This window comes from Scomber japonicus, chromosome 5, assembly GCF_027409825.1.
Source record: "Scomber japonicus isolate fScoJap1 chromosome 5, fScoJap1.pri, whole genome shotgun sequence".
Classification (NCBI taxonomy): domain Eukaryota; kingdom Metazoa; phylum Chordata; class Actinopteri; order Scombriformes; family Scombridae; genus Scomber; species Scomber japonicus.
In genome coordinates this window covers 26185799-26201369 of record NC_070582.1, presented here as the reverse complement: position 1 = coordinate 26201369, position 15571 = coordinate 26185799, and the positions used below count along the sequence as shown (strand labels likewise).

General features: G+C 38.9%; 1 protein-coding gene across 1 annotated transcript in view; it reads right to left on the bottom strand.

Annotated features, from left to right (window-relative positions):
* wwp2 (WW domain containing E3 ubiquitin protein ligase 2) overlaps positions 1-15571 on the bottom strand; it is a 56555-nt gene that overhangs the window by 29632 nt on the left and 11352 nt on the right. The window contains 4 exon segments of the mRNA XM_053318965.1: positions 1206-1295; positions 3066-3309; positions 3939-4102; positions 7165-7243. Of these exon segments, the coding sequence (XP_053174940.1) occupies positions 1206-1295; positions 3066-3309; positions 3939-4102; positions 7165-7243 (577 nt within the window).

Sequence of the window (15571 nt, the reverse complement as noted above, 5' to 3'; positions counted from 1 at the left end):
TCTGGGCCCCCACGCTCTCCTTCCTTGTATGGAAAAACTGAGATGGGGGTGTGTGTGTGTGTGTGTATGTGTGTGTGGAGGTTTGGGGGAGAAGCGGGTGGGGTGGAGTGACCTTTTCCAAAAAACAGCCTCTCTTTCTCTCTGTCACCCAGTCACACACTTGGAGAAAATCAATAAATAATCATTGCAAGTAAAAATGTTGGGGGAAAAAAGGACTGGACTGTGTGTACTACATTATGAGAGAGTACAGAGCCAGAAACACTACACTCTCATTATGACGGCTTAGCAAACAAACGTAACAATCAAAGTGGGTGATTTAGAACCAATTAAAATGGTGAGTTTCATTTCTGCAGTTATGTATGAGAACATGAAACACATGACTAAAACAAATAAACAAGAAATAAAAAAACCCTCGAAGACTGGACCTAAAATCTGAACATCAGCATTTCTCTAGACACATGAATGCCAAAGTGGACGTAAATCTGTGTGTATTTATACCGTATATTCTTTACTGCTGCTCAATGAACAGCTTGAGATGCGCACTTAATCTAACACCTGCCTGAACGTTACAGAAAACACTTTACTTTCTGTTTAGCTGTCTCAAATTGAGTACTTGTTTTGACTTCATGCACATATTCATTCCTTTTGTTAAATAGTACTTTGGCTCATAGCTAGATATAACAGGGACTCTGCAAATGGAAATGAGCTAATAGCTAAATCTGTCATACATCATCTCCTCTCAACGTGAGATTAATGTTTTGTATTTAATCAAGACTAAATTACTAATTTACTAAATGAAACTGTTAAAAGTCTCTCTGCTGCTGAAATGACTGCATTTGAATCTGTTACTGAGACTCTCTGCATTGAAGTATGCTATTTTCTTGATTGTCTTCACATTACATTCACTGTCACAACAATCAAGACTTCCACAAAAGTGAAAATGTCTTTTTTTTAAGGTTACTAAGCATTTTGCCATTTTGCCATTTTGCCAGATTGACATCAGCTATGTGAATTTCGGGGAGGAAGAAGGGTGATGACATTGTGATTACATGATACCCAGGCAGACTACTGTGACTTCAAAGTCTAGTCCTGGAGATTAAAAAACTTTATACACCTATTGGATTTTAACCAAATACATGTCAACTGATACTTATGAATATTACAGTTGCCACTGAATTCTACACATTGCTTGTTTAAAGACATACCCCGGTGGCAGTGGTCTCTCCCATGTTGTGGTTTTGGTGTTGTGGTCGACGTAGTACACTCTGCCATGAGGCAACACCCTCTGCTCCCAGCTAAACAGAGAGAGACAAAAACACACAGATATGCACTTACTTTACTCCACTGCACAGTCAAAGACTTCATTATATATGTACAGTATTCACAAACTGAAGGCCTTTCTCCCAAAATACATGATTATTTAGAGAGGAAAGGGAGTGTGCCATGCTAGCAGTTTTGTACTTAATAGTGTGACCAAAAGACAGAGAGGATTATTGATGCCATCAACCCAGAGGACACACACCATCATAAGACACTATGAATGTGTCTTAATCACCTGCAATCACTCGTATTTGAGCTGTTCTATTGGGTCCACTTAGTGCCCCTAAAGGGGACATATTTTTGTCATTTCCTGTTATTTATACACTGTTATGTTGTTGGATATCTATGTTAAAACATGGTCAAAGTCCCAAAACTTTAGGTTTTGGGACTTTGTAGTGATGCTTCCTGCAAGTCAAAAACATGGGTTTTACCCTCTACTTTCTACCTGTGTGGACGTTGGTTTGTTGTGCACGCCCATAAATGTTTTTTCCATGTGTTGTTTGTGTTATCTGCTTTCATATTTTGAATTAGATTTCAGCTTAAACGTGTATTTGAGAAATTGACATTTTAAGTAAAGAACAGGAAAAAGCAGTGAACTCCTACAACCATAGTTTGTTCCATGGTTTGTTGAGCAACAAGAAGTCTCTCAAGACGCAATTTCCAGAAACTAACCTATCAAAACAGAATAGCCCTTAAAGGGAAAGGAGCTAAACATATTTACCAATATATTTATTAATGTAAGTAATATCTAATAGGTGGTTAACACTGGCTGCAAGTTGAGCTACTCCACCTCAGTGTCTGAATGAACCACAGGGTCACGACTGATATTGAACCCTGATGATCATACCCATTTTTATCATCTTACATCAGGCTTATTCAGCTGATAACAGACATTTTGATTTATTGAAGCAGACAAAGCACATTTGTACTTAATGACATCATTAATGAATACATTAAAAGGAACCTGCTATTGTGAAAGGTGTACTGCAACTGAGGAATCACTAATGTTAACTTATGCTTTACCTGTTCTAACAATGTCTCACAATGTCTGCAGTCTTTAGTTATGTTATTTAGTAATGTAGGTATTTAGTCACTATTGAATGTTGATATTAACACTAATTATTTTCTTAATAAACATTTCAAGAGGCGATCGAGCCTTTCTGTCTTTGTATGTTAAATACAAGTAATTTTTGAAAGAGAAGAAAGACCTTGGGAAGAAATGCATGAGGAAGCAATAAGTGAAGTAAGGAGCAATACAGCAACTAGACTGTGTATTACTGTGTGTAGTCATGGGGATGCAAAGGAAATTAAAAGTTTAATTTTGGGTGGATTCTCATATTTCTCAATAAAACTTAATTATCATGTTCTATTTACTTATGTAAGTCTTATGAAACTTTAGGCCTATTTCTGCCTACATGCTTGTCAAGCTTCCAGATTCACAGCTTGAAATGTGCAGCTGATTCTTAATGTATGTTTTGAATGTTTTAACGTCACCATCATGAAAAGGGTTTCCACTGTTTAGTCAGTATCACTTTATATGAGAGCAGGTTCATGTAGGATTTATACATATACACATACACATTCGTCTTAGAATTGTTAAATTTGGTTTTTATGTCTACATTTTGTTGAAGAAATGTGCTTAGTTACTTTTTACAATCAGCATTTGTTATAAATCTTTGAAGCATGAAACTCAATCAGAGTTGTGGGCAGAGTGGGAAATGTTCCGATGTTGCATGAGTTCTTACCCAGCCGGGAGTGTGTCTGTAGTGGACTCTGTGGCACTGCTGTTGGCCTGCTCGGTGCTGGAGGTGGCATTGGGCCCGGGCTCTGCTGGGGTGACTGTACCCAGGGCGTCCTGACCTGGAGAGGGGCTACTACTGCTGCTGCTGGCGGCTGGGGATCGGCCCGATGGAGAGGATGGAGGAGGCGTGTGACGGGCCACACCGCCTCGACTGGTCTCCAGCCCGTTGGATGTCAACTCAACTTTATCTGAGAGGCAAACACAGCAATGGGGGATGGGGAGCATAAAGGTCACTGATTGTTCAGTGTTTATGAAACATCTTATTATAGTTTGGTGATGATATAAATCCAAGATATTCACTATTTCACAATTTTCATTTTCCAGCCATAAAATGTACACTGCATTCATGTGCTACTGAGAGGGTCTGACATCTGGGACATATAAGCTGGCTGCTAAACATTTTTACATTCTAGTGAGCTATGGAAACAACCCAGAGGACAAACAGTAAACAAGGAAACTGTTACAGAAGCTTCACATTTGCTAGTTTAAGAACTGGGCAGAGTGGGCAGAGCTCTGCAAATCCAGTGGTGAACCTCTACTTATTTATTTACTAATAGCAAAAATAGTCTAATAACTACTAACACTCTTAATAAACTTTTTATTTTACCCTGAAGGGACATGTGGTTATTTCTGTCTTTTAGTGCTCCTTTAAAAATATTGTGATCAGCAGCTTCAATCCATGTAACATCGGAATCAATTCTAACAACATATCCGAGTCCAACTATTAGTGTACATACGCAATAATGTAATAATGTCCAATTTAAGCCCAGTTTATGTGTATCAAACAGATATAAGGTTAGCAGATGTTTTCGTATACCTGCACTGCTTCCAGGGCTGCCGTGACTCTTGGAGGACCGGCGGCGACCGGACGAGCCCGGGCCAGGGATCTGCTCCTCGTTCAGCTCCCGTTAGTCAGAGAGATCCCTCTGGAGCATCCCGGAGAGCCGCTCTGTGAACCCCCCCACTGAGTGCCTGTTAATCCTGCTCAGAGAGAGGAACAGAGACAGAGAGAGAGAGAGAGAGAGAGAGAGAGAGAGAGAGAGAGAGAGAGAGAGAGAGAGAGAGAGAGAGAGAGAGAGAGAGAGAGAGAGAGAGAGAGAGAGAGAGAGAGAGAGAGAGAGAGAGAGAGAGAGAGAGAGAGAGAGAGAGAGAGAGAGAGAGAGAGAGAGAGAGAGAGAGAGAGAGAGAAAGGAGGAGATGTGGTGCAGAATAGAGCAAAAAGTAAAAAGGAGAGGGAGGGTAAGAGGGAGGGTGAGACATGTCAAAGAAACGTTAATATTAAGACTTAGTGTATTGAAAAGAAAAAAATGTCTGACTATTGTGCATAACTTGCTCTTTGACTGTCTTTTTATGTTCACTTCCTAACAATCACCCCATGATTAGACCTATTGTTGTTTCTGACCCATGAGAATAGGCCTGGCACATGTGGGTGTGTTCATGGGCAACACACACACACACACACACAGAAGTGAGGTGTCGGTGTCGGCTACTTCTCCTCTCTGAAAACCCTCATATTTTCCTAATGCTAAATTTAACTTTGCTTTTCCGACAAGAACTTTTATACAAAGAAAACATGTTGGCTTTCCCTCCCTGGGACCGAGGAATGCTGAGGCCCGAGCTTGGACGCCAATCAACAGGAGAAGAAGTGGATTGGGAGCTGCTGCTTGGTTGTTTATTTGCCACAATAAGGAGAAGAAGAAGAAGCAGCGGGCTGGAGGAACGAAGCGACAATTTGATGACTGGCGTGTGTGTGTGTGTAAATACTGGTGAATGTGTTTGTGTGAGAAACCACGCTAAACGCCTCCTCTTTTCTCCATCGATGGCGCCTACTCCATCGAACACAACTGGATGGTGATGTTGACTGCTTCTCCATGACAGCGGTGGTTTAAGCTCTTGGCTGAACTGTGTTTAATGCCCCCCTGCAATGTTTATAGGGAAATACCATCTGACCCCATGCACTCTCGCCGCAATGCTTTGAAATACATGCATGTCTGCTTCACTATTTATTATCCCACTACCATTCTATCTCGGGGAGAGCGGTGTCTGAAACCACATTCAGGGGGGGGACGGATAACATGCTGGCACTCTGCGTAAGTGCTTCAGTTGACCATACTGACACAGGCCTCCTTCACTCGATCTGTCTCTTTTTCGTTCTCCCATTTATTTGGAGTGCAATTATGCCTCGGGGTTTTTATGATTTTCATAGAAGGACTTTGCAAACAGTGTTTTAGAGAGAGAGAGAGGTTACGCAAGTTTATTATCGCGCTATTATTCTTATTATTACACCGCAACGTCTGCTGGGAGTTGCAAACCAGAAGAATAGTGGACCCTACTTGATTTAGATGTTTAAAAAGCTGGTTTTCAGTGTAGTGTGGTGTGTGTGTGTGTTTGTGTGTGTGTGTGTTTGTGTGTGTGTGTGTGTTAAGACACAAATCACACACTTATTTAAAAGTTGGTTGAGCCTCATGTTCCATGTTCTTTATATTTCTGTTTCTGTTTTCTTGATCAGAGAATAAACAGCTGCCTCATTAATTGTCTGTGCCTTTGCTCTTTCTCCCTGAAGGTTCTGCTTCTCATAAATATGTATTCATTTCTTCATTTCAGAGAAGTGCTATAATATGCTGCGGGAAGACAATAAGTGTGGATGTGAACAACTACTTAAAAGTATGATTCCAGTCAAGACACGGACAAAACTTCAGAGGAGGCATGCCAGCGCTGTCAAAGTCACTTATTGCTCTCCCTTTTTTCATTAAATTGCTACATACTGAAATTATAGCTTTGTATTTCCAAAGTCTTTCCAATTGACTCGATGTAGGAGGTCACAGAAAAATATGTGTGTGTGCATGTTTAAAGAGGATGCGTGTTGGGAGGTGAGGGATTAAGAGTATTTGTGTTTGTTTTCTGATTTTAAATCGTCTTCATCCAAGAAAAGGGGTGCCTGACAGAGCAACTTTGAGAACCACTGTTCTGATTCAGAGAAAGAGATTTATTTGACTTCTTAGAGCAGCAGCAACAGCATTTTCTTTGGAATAAACAGCAGAACAAAGAAAGATACGTCACTAAAAGAGAAACTAAACCTAAAGAAATGAGTTAAAAAGAAGCAGATCACACTAACACAAGGATATATATGCTATTGATATGCTATAAAGAAAGGCTGCTGTCATAAGGTCAAAACTAGATCTTAGAGAGGTGATGAGGAAGAGTGATGCAGATGTGACTTTAAAAAGAAGAAATTGTGTTACTCCCTCTTCAACCCATAAATAACTGTGTATGACCTCTATAGACCAGCAAAATATCTACATTTGATCATTAACGTTGTGTTATAGTAGCAGACAACTGTTATTGGATAAAAACAATAATAACAGAAATATGAATAGAGTCAATGTTAAAACTATTGAGCCAGAGGAGTGAATGGTGTCCATAAACAGGGCTGAAAACTATCAACATGGAAAGCTTTGTCAGATTCTTAGTCTTGTGTATGTGATGGAATCTGATGAAACATGATAAAAAATTATCATTTCATTTATTTTACCATGTCTCTACTTTTTAATAAATACAGCGTTTTAGTCACTGACCTTCAAATATGCTGACAAATGGAAATATACATCTTAAATACGAAAGGCAGAGTTCACAGTGAGCAATTATCACAAGCATTTCATTAGTGGCAACAGGCTGCACCTTGTGGCTCAGAGTGAACTCCTCCTCTTCTTCATTTGGACAAATCACCATCGTAACCAGAAAATGTATTAAAAATATTAAAATCACATTTATCAGCTCATTAATCATCTGAGATGGTCAATAAGACTATCTGTAAACACTAGAAAATGTCAAAACTAGCCATAATAGATTGTCCCATGTCTGTTGTTCACTCCACTCTCAGGCATTTTCCTATATTTTCACCTGTCCCCATATTTATGACTTTGATTTAAATATTTTCTACATTTCTGCTAGTTTCAACAAGACATTAGTGTTTTATCCCTGCAGCATCAAGGTGTCTGTATCTGTGTGTGTGTGTGTGCATGTGCATGTGTGTTCATTCAGACCTGCTGTGAGATTCAGTAGCACTGGGGGTCTCTTCGCTCTGCGTCCTCCTCAGGTTGGGTCTGTCTGACTGCAGTATCTCTGCAACAAAAACACATAAAATCATCATTGTAGGGACACACTATAGATAACCAGCTGTCATTCACTACACGTACACAGTGGCAATCAGGGAGTAAAGTAGCGTCTGCCTCATTACAATTCTAAACCTCTCACACTCACTTCAGCTCACATCCATCATTAAATGACTTAAACTGTGGTACACTGTGAAAAAAACTGTCCTGCATGAGAGGAAAAAGAGGTGTGAATGTGTAGGTGTTGAAATACTGTTGTTTATTAAGTGTAAGAGGAAAAAGGAAGAGGAATCAAGTCTTTGCAAAACTCAAAACTCATTTTCTTCATTTGCTGTCAAATTGTTGATCTGATATTCTTGGTTTTAGGCTAACCAGAGAGACTACTTTATCTGTCTTTTATGGATAAGATATTTGGACTTGTGGAAAATAAATTATTAGAACAAAAATAGAAAACATGTAAGGTTGAATTTTGCGGAAATGTGTTTGAAATAAGGGGACCCCTAAGGGTTTTATGGTAGATCCAAAAAGACATACATAAAACTTCCTCCTGGTGGCTTTAGGCTTTAGGGCAAAAGTCAGAATCACCAAAGTCATTATGATTCATCCTCTGAGCAATATGGATATCTACACCGAATGTCATGTAAATCCATCTGATACCTGTCAAGATATGTCGCTAAAAAAAAGTGATCAATTTATGTGCCTCAAATGGGTTTACAATCTGTACAGCATGTTGTTGGCTCTAGAGGGAAAGTCAGGTTTCATCCTGTGGGGGCCTACAGTAACAGAAGCATCAGGAGTCTCTCCCTGGAGGGGTTTTATTGTAACGTTACTATCACACTGAACCCTGTGGAGGTGGATTATAATCCTGAGCTGTGCAGAAAATGAGAAGAAGCACTCAGGAGACTTTGTTTATAAAGAAAAACCTCTTCAATAATGAAATCCATATATACTTAAAACATGTGGTGATGGAAGCACAGTTGGTGGTTTAATGGAAACCATTCATCCTTGTATGTGTGTGTGTGTGTGTGTAGCAGTATGTGGTCTTACTGGTGTGAGGGAATGTGTGACTACACACTCAGTCCGGACTGTGACTGAAAACCGCAGGCCTGTAACACGCTTTTCATTAACACTCACTTTCTCCTTCACACACACACACACACACACACACACACACACACACCTCCCTACGTGTAAGATACACCTGAGCTATGACAACCTAAAACAGTGTGTGTGTTACATACTGTACATTCACTGTATATCCTGCTATTCAAAGTCAAGCAAACAGGTAATCTCACTGACTTTCTCTCTCTCTCTCTCTCTCTTTCTCTCTCTCTCACTCTCTCTCTCTCTCACACACACACACACACACACACACACAGACCTGTTTTGTGGCTATGAAAGGGCTTCTTGTGAGCAGACCCGATGGACATACAGAAAAATAAACAGGGTCTTGAGGAGAAAGCATTGTGTCATAGTCTGCTCACTGAGTTCATAACCCCCTCCCCTCTTAATGGCACAAGTGTAATTACTGGTCTGGTGTGTGTGTGTGTGTGTGTGTGTGTGTGTGTGTGTGTGTGTGTGTGTGTGTGTGTGTGTGTGTGTGTTAGAGAGCACATGTGTACATTGTGTAAGACTGAATCTCTAGTCATTGCCAATCTAATGACATAAAAACATCTTAACAACAAAACTACATTAAAAACAGCAGTGGCCACATTTCACTTTAGTAGCTGCTGAATCCTTTAGGCTGATTCACGTTGGGTTGACGTCAAGCCGTCTGTGTACCTACACACAGAGCTCTCTGCGTCGCTGTGAACCCTTATGCCGTCCCCTGACGTGCACCTCCCCAGAAATGTAACTACACATCGAGGCACCGCAAGGGCTGTGATTGGTTTGCTTGGTAGCAAAAAGTATACAGAGTAATAATTAATAAATAGAACAATGTTGTGTGACAATCATTTGCATTACAACAAAACACTGCAGAAACTCAAAATCTTCTCATCAAAATAAATCTCATTACACTTAAAATAAGACTCATCACCAAAAAAGTAACTTGGTTTTAAACAACTTTCACTTATTTCAAGCACATTTTCACTTGAAATAAGTAGCTCAATCTGCTGTGGAGCAAGTTTTTTAAATGAACGCTATGAATATATATCCTCCCAATCATATTCCTCATATATGTTATCAATGTATCTAAAATTCTGTCAGTCTGTTTTTTCCATATTGTATTTTGTGCTATCTTGATCTATTCTGTACACAAACTATCCTGAAGAGGGATCCCTCCTCTGTCGCTCTTCCTGAAAGTTCTTCCAGTTCTTCCCTTATTCCAATCATGGGTCTAAGTATGGAGGATGCTGTGCGCTGTGTAGTTTATTCATTTGTTTAGTTTTTTTTTTAATCTCTTTTGTTAAACCTAAATTTTAAGTCCAGCTTTTATTAAACTTCATCTCTTTAATTTCATTTTACTTTTGTTTTGTCTTTTTAATCTAGTTTAAACTAGTTTTTTAATCTTTTAATAAACTGTTTCTCTTATTTTCTCTTTATTTTACTTTATTTTATTTTAGACCCTGTGCATTGGTCTCAGTTTTTTTGTCATTTGTTTCTGTTCCTTTTCTTTATATTGTTCTCCGTCTACACTTGCTCTGTCTTATTATCAGCTTGTAAATCAACTGTGAAGCACTTTGAACATTCACTTGTATGAAAGGTGTTATATAAATGAAGTTTGACTGATTGAAATTCGTGATAGTGGCTTATATAAATTAAAACTGAATCAAGTAAGTCTACTAGAATCAATTGTGCTTCCTGTTGTGCAGCATTTGGGCATGACCGGATCAACCATGCAAGCTATCTGCTCAAGTTCCCAGGGGCTCTTGAAAGGGGCCCTCAATGATTTGTTTTTGTCAGGCTTCACAGAAATCTGACAGAAGGCTTGACCCATTCTCTTGATGTTGATCATTACAGTCGCTGTCAGAAACCTAATATGTCCAAAACAAAATACAAGGTTTCCCCTGACAGCAGCGTTATCCAATCAGAAAGATGGTAAGGAAGATGCAACTGTTTTCTAAAAAAAGAAAAGAAAAAAAAAAACTTAAAAAGAAATACCTTTGGTTCATACGGCCTATTAATGCACAGAGTCCAGCATGACGTGTCCTGGATGAGAAGTGTTAGTCACTGGTGTTGTGTAGTAGTTGAGTATATACAGAGTACATATGTGTGCATCTAGCATTTACAAACTGTTCTGCACTGCTCTGGTTTCTGTTTCTCCCCATCTTTCAATACGTGTGTTTGTTTATGTAGACTGCTCTGCTCTGTCTGTGTGTGTGTGAGAGAGAAAAAAGCTGCCAGGGGAAATTAGTAAAACCTCCCAACTAACAGAGGTGTGTTCAGAGCGAGAACACAGAGCGCCTTAACACCAGCAGAAGGCTACACACTCCCACCTTTATATATTCATGCAGCCTGCATGTCCCTACATACACATTACCCAATGTAAAACACATGTACACACACACATATAGACACAAGCTCAAAAACACACGTCTGCATCTACACAAGAGACTGTAAACCCCACACACACACACACATTCACACACACACACGACAAGTGCCTCAACCTGAGCCCATGCTTTTAGAGGGCGTACTTCTGTTCACTGATCTCTCCTCCCTCCCGCCAAAAAACACACATATATGCACACACACACACACACACACACACACACACACTCTGTCATCCCTACCACTGCAAGCCAGGAGAGGAAACCCACCCACCCTCCACCCCCGCTACAATGCACACTGCTTTAGGATCACAGGAGGCGATTGTCCTGCTGAGCTACAAGCAATGAGACTCAATTATGCAATACTTAGAAACAAAATTAGACAAAAGCACTCCTTATGTCTGTGATTATGTGTGTGTTAAGAGAAAACCAAACAACAAGCCATAAAGAGAGGGGGGACTCTGGTCTCTGTTCATTGTATGTTAACCTTTAACCTGCATGCACGCGTCCAAATTATAAAAGACACACATTTCTTTAATTGCATTGTGAAGAACTCTCATTTCCAGACATTTTTTCGGAATATGCTTATCCTCTTTCTTGCTGAGTGTTAGGTAAGAAGATTGATACAACATATCTGTTTGTTTAATATAAAACTGGAACCAGAAGCCAGTTAGCTTAGCATAAAAAATACATCTGGAACCAGTAGCCAGTTGGCTTAGCATAAAGACTGGAAAACAGGGGAGACAGCTAACTTGACTCCATCCAAAGTAAACAAAAATTCTGCCTACCAGCAATGCTTACATTTACTAATTAACAAGTTCTATCTGTTTGTTTAATTCATACAAAAACCAAAATATAAAAAAGGAAAAAAGCCCTATATTAGGGGTGGTGGGGCTGTTACCCCTCCTCAGAAGCATCAAAAGTTAGTGCAGTCCAACTGAGCTTTTTCTTCTGTACATTCCCATTAATTATCCTGTGAACACTCAGATTTCTCTTCTGACCCACTGGAGGTCCCCCACCTTGTGATTGTGAATCGCTGCTTTAAGGAATATACTATCATTTATCGTAATTTTCCCGCCATAGTCAAGAGTGGAGAGAGTGTCAGCTGCAGTCATACATATGGGTGATTTTTGGGGACTGTCCTCAGAGCTTGACAGATATTTTACACCAACAGGACAGTCTGTCAAATCCCCCGTTTCTCCTATCCTAACCTGAATCTAAATCCAAACCGTGAACTTGCCCACTTCATAGGTGAGGACTTGCAAAATGTGAGCATGAAGTCATACACACACATAGAAACACACCACACAACAACTCCTCTTAACCTCTCTTCACATCTTAACACTCACAAAGAGAGACATTTATACAGCCCATGCTGCAGCAGGCTTTGGCCCTTACTGTTGGCCCTGTGTTCATTCACACCAGAATACACTGCAGGCTCTGTGTGGCGCTCTATGAAAAGCTGTGTGTCTGTGTGTGTGTGTGTGTGTGTGTGTGTGTGTGTGTGTGTGTGTGTGTGTGTGTGTTGCACAGAGATGGATGCATGGGCTTGGCTATGGTTTTAAGCAGCTTAATAACTGCATATTTGTTGAAAAAAAATAAAAAGACACCTAGTCTTTGCTTCCAAACCATAAAGGAAAGTAAAATGTTAGCGGAGCACCTGGAAACGGAAAAATACTGTTGACTGAATGTCAATGAGTCTGTGGAGGGTTTAAAATTTTTCCTCTAAGGGCTATGAAATGATGTTATATTGGTTTGGGAACAGTAACACGAGCACATGGAGATTAATCGCACTTGAATTGCGGCGTTAAAATTTGTGAAGGTAGATATGGTAGCGACACTGCAGCTGTACATAACAAATCTTTTCTGCGGGTATTCTGTTACTCTGAGTTTAATAATATGCTTGACATGTTATTCTTGGCGAGACAGACTCGCTATTTAAACATTGTCAACCCCTCTACTAAATCCCAGGCATTACTGAAATAAATAAATATGGATAAACAGTAACCCTAACCATTACGAAAACTGGGTTCTTCTGTTGTCAGGTTTGACAAAGTGCAGCAATAGTTTTTGGACTGAAGCTTTCACTGTTCCACTTCTAAAGTTAATAGTCTATAAGTACATTTATGTTTCACCTTTGTTTTACAAAGTTAGAAGAAAAAGAAAACAGCAAGCAATCACAGTCCAAAAACTCAAATATAGATTAAAAAAAAAGTGAGTAAAAGGTGGACAAAATAACAATATTCTGCTGATCCAACGTTTTAAAGGAATCATGTTGGGCTGTCTAAAAGGTTACAACAACAAAAATTCAATCAGACTTTAATTTAAGTCTGCTCCGTGAAATATTTAACTGTTTCCTAATGAGAAGAGCCCTGAGACGTACTATATAGTGTCAGGGCACAGATCAAACATACAGTAATACTGAGATTTGAGAACATGCAGAGCTGTTTGCCAGGGTGGAGCTGACAGGAGGCCAATGAAGGGAAAGATTCGAGCTAATGACTAACCACTTTGAAAGATGTTTCTCAGCCGAAGAAAAGAGGAATAGTTACTGTATTTATTATTAAAGCCTGACCGAGTCCGGATGATTGATGACTGATTTAAAAAAAAAAAATAGTGTACCAATATATTGACAAATATTTGTCTTCAATGGTATTCAACATTTCTGAATATTATGAGCTCAAACATACCAGGTTGTTCTTGTACTTCCATTACCAGAGGTGGAAGTAATGAATTACAAGTACTCACATTACTGTCATTGAGTATATATTTTGTTTACTTGTACTTTTTGAGTAAGTCAATAATTTTACTTTTACTTAAGTATGATTTAAATTAAGTTAAGTAGTTATTTACATTTGTACATTTATATGTTAATGATTTAATTATTTATTGGTGCTTTAAAATGATCAATGGATATTGCGAGCTGAAAAAACCCTGTTTTGAACCACACACCAATCAAATGCATCACATCAGAAACAGGCCAATCAGATTAAAATGTCATGATAAAACAAAGCTTCTAGAACAAGAAAACCATTGCCCAGTATACTATACAAATGTGTTTTGTTAGGTTAGGGTTCCATGTTGTGGAGCCACTCTTAGTTACTTCCTCAAAGAGTAACTAAGCAACTTAGTACTTTTCAGTGAGTTACTTTTAACCCTTACTTGAGTAATTTTACTTTTACTTTTAGTTGAGCACAATTTCAATCAAGTAACAGTACTTCTACTTGAGAAGGATATTTCAGTCTTTACACCTCTGGCCATTGCGTATTGGCTGACATACAGTCCAGACATTTGGACACTTAGACACTTTTGTTCTTCGGGCTGTTTGTGTTTCAACACATTCAATTTGAAATAAGATAACAGATACTACATTAAAGTGTGAAGTCTGAGCTTTAACTTAAGTAGGTTTATATCAGTATAGAGAGAAGTGTGCGGGAGATGAAGCTCTTTCAACACATGAAGCCCAAATTTTAGTGGTTCAAAAGTAATTTCACAACATTAATATGTTAATGGTGGATAACATTCATTGCACCAGGTTTGGGTTAGGGTCACTAAACAATAGAAAACAACACAACTATTCTGTCATCACACAAATTATAAACACTATTCATTCAAAATTTAACATCAGGAAAGTTGTCATTTACACAATGTAGATCTTCTGGTTATTTCCAAGGAGGGAACGCACTCATTACCAGGGCGGAGAGACACACAAACATCCTCCTGTAGGGACTGATTCATGTGCATGCATGTATGTTTGTGTGTGTGTGTGTGTGTGTGTGTGTGTGTTTGTGTGGTTGTTGGCAATATGAACACACATTTAGGAGAGAGAGGAAGGGAAAAAGTGAGAAGGAGGAGTGATTTCTTAATATTGTGGTGTATTCTGCACTAATAAGCTGTCTGGATTTCTGTGGGAAAACTGTGTTTACATGTTTCGCTTGAATGGGTCTTCGCTGACGAGTGAAAAACTTGTCTTTCCAAAAAAGTTGTGTTTTCACCAACAGAGAAACCGCTGGCGATATTAGCTGTACCCTGCATTTTTTGTCTTCATCCACAAGTGTATAATATGTTTAATTGGCCCAAAGTTTGTAGTTTTATTCATGTATTTCTTGTAGATTACATTCACGTTACAGTTTTTTTAAAGTTTTTAAAACATACATACAACAATGATACAATGGATTACAGAACCCCCCAAGGCATGTTTTAAGATGTATATATATATATATATATATATATATATATATGTATATATACATATACATATATATATAATGACATCCACCCTACTATCTCATTAAAAATGCAAATATGCAATTGTGCTCCAAACTACAAGCAAAAACAGGCGCTGGACCAAAGAAACTGTACAAAAGAAGGAAGACAGTCCAACATTGTAGCTCCCTTTTTCCTTTAGATGCACTTTTAATGGGGTATCCACAAATGAAGGACATTTCAGGCATGTTGGAAGAAGAGCATGTAGCTCGAAACGTCACTTACTTGTGGATGTCCCATTAAAACTGCATGTAAAGGAAAAAAGGAGCTATAGTGTAGGAACGAGGAACATTTATTTGGTGAAGGGGGACTTTAACAATCCAATTCATGTTTTCTTTGAGAAAGTTAAGCTGCTGTTTTTGGCATGAAGTTTAACGCTCTGGTTAGCCATATTCTTGTTATATCTTATTTCCTGTGCTGTATCCTTTTCTTAATTTCCCTTATAGGGATTACTGAAGTTTAATCTTTGATAACATCTTTAAGTTCACTCTTTTCTCGCACTTTTCAGTGTCTGAATGTGGACTTCATAAAACATTACATTCACTGCTCTGCAGTTAAAAGTTTTTCACTTGACAGCACTG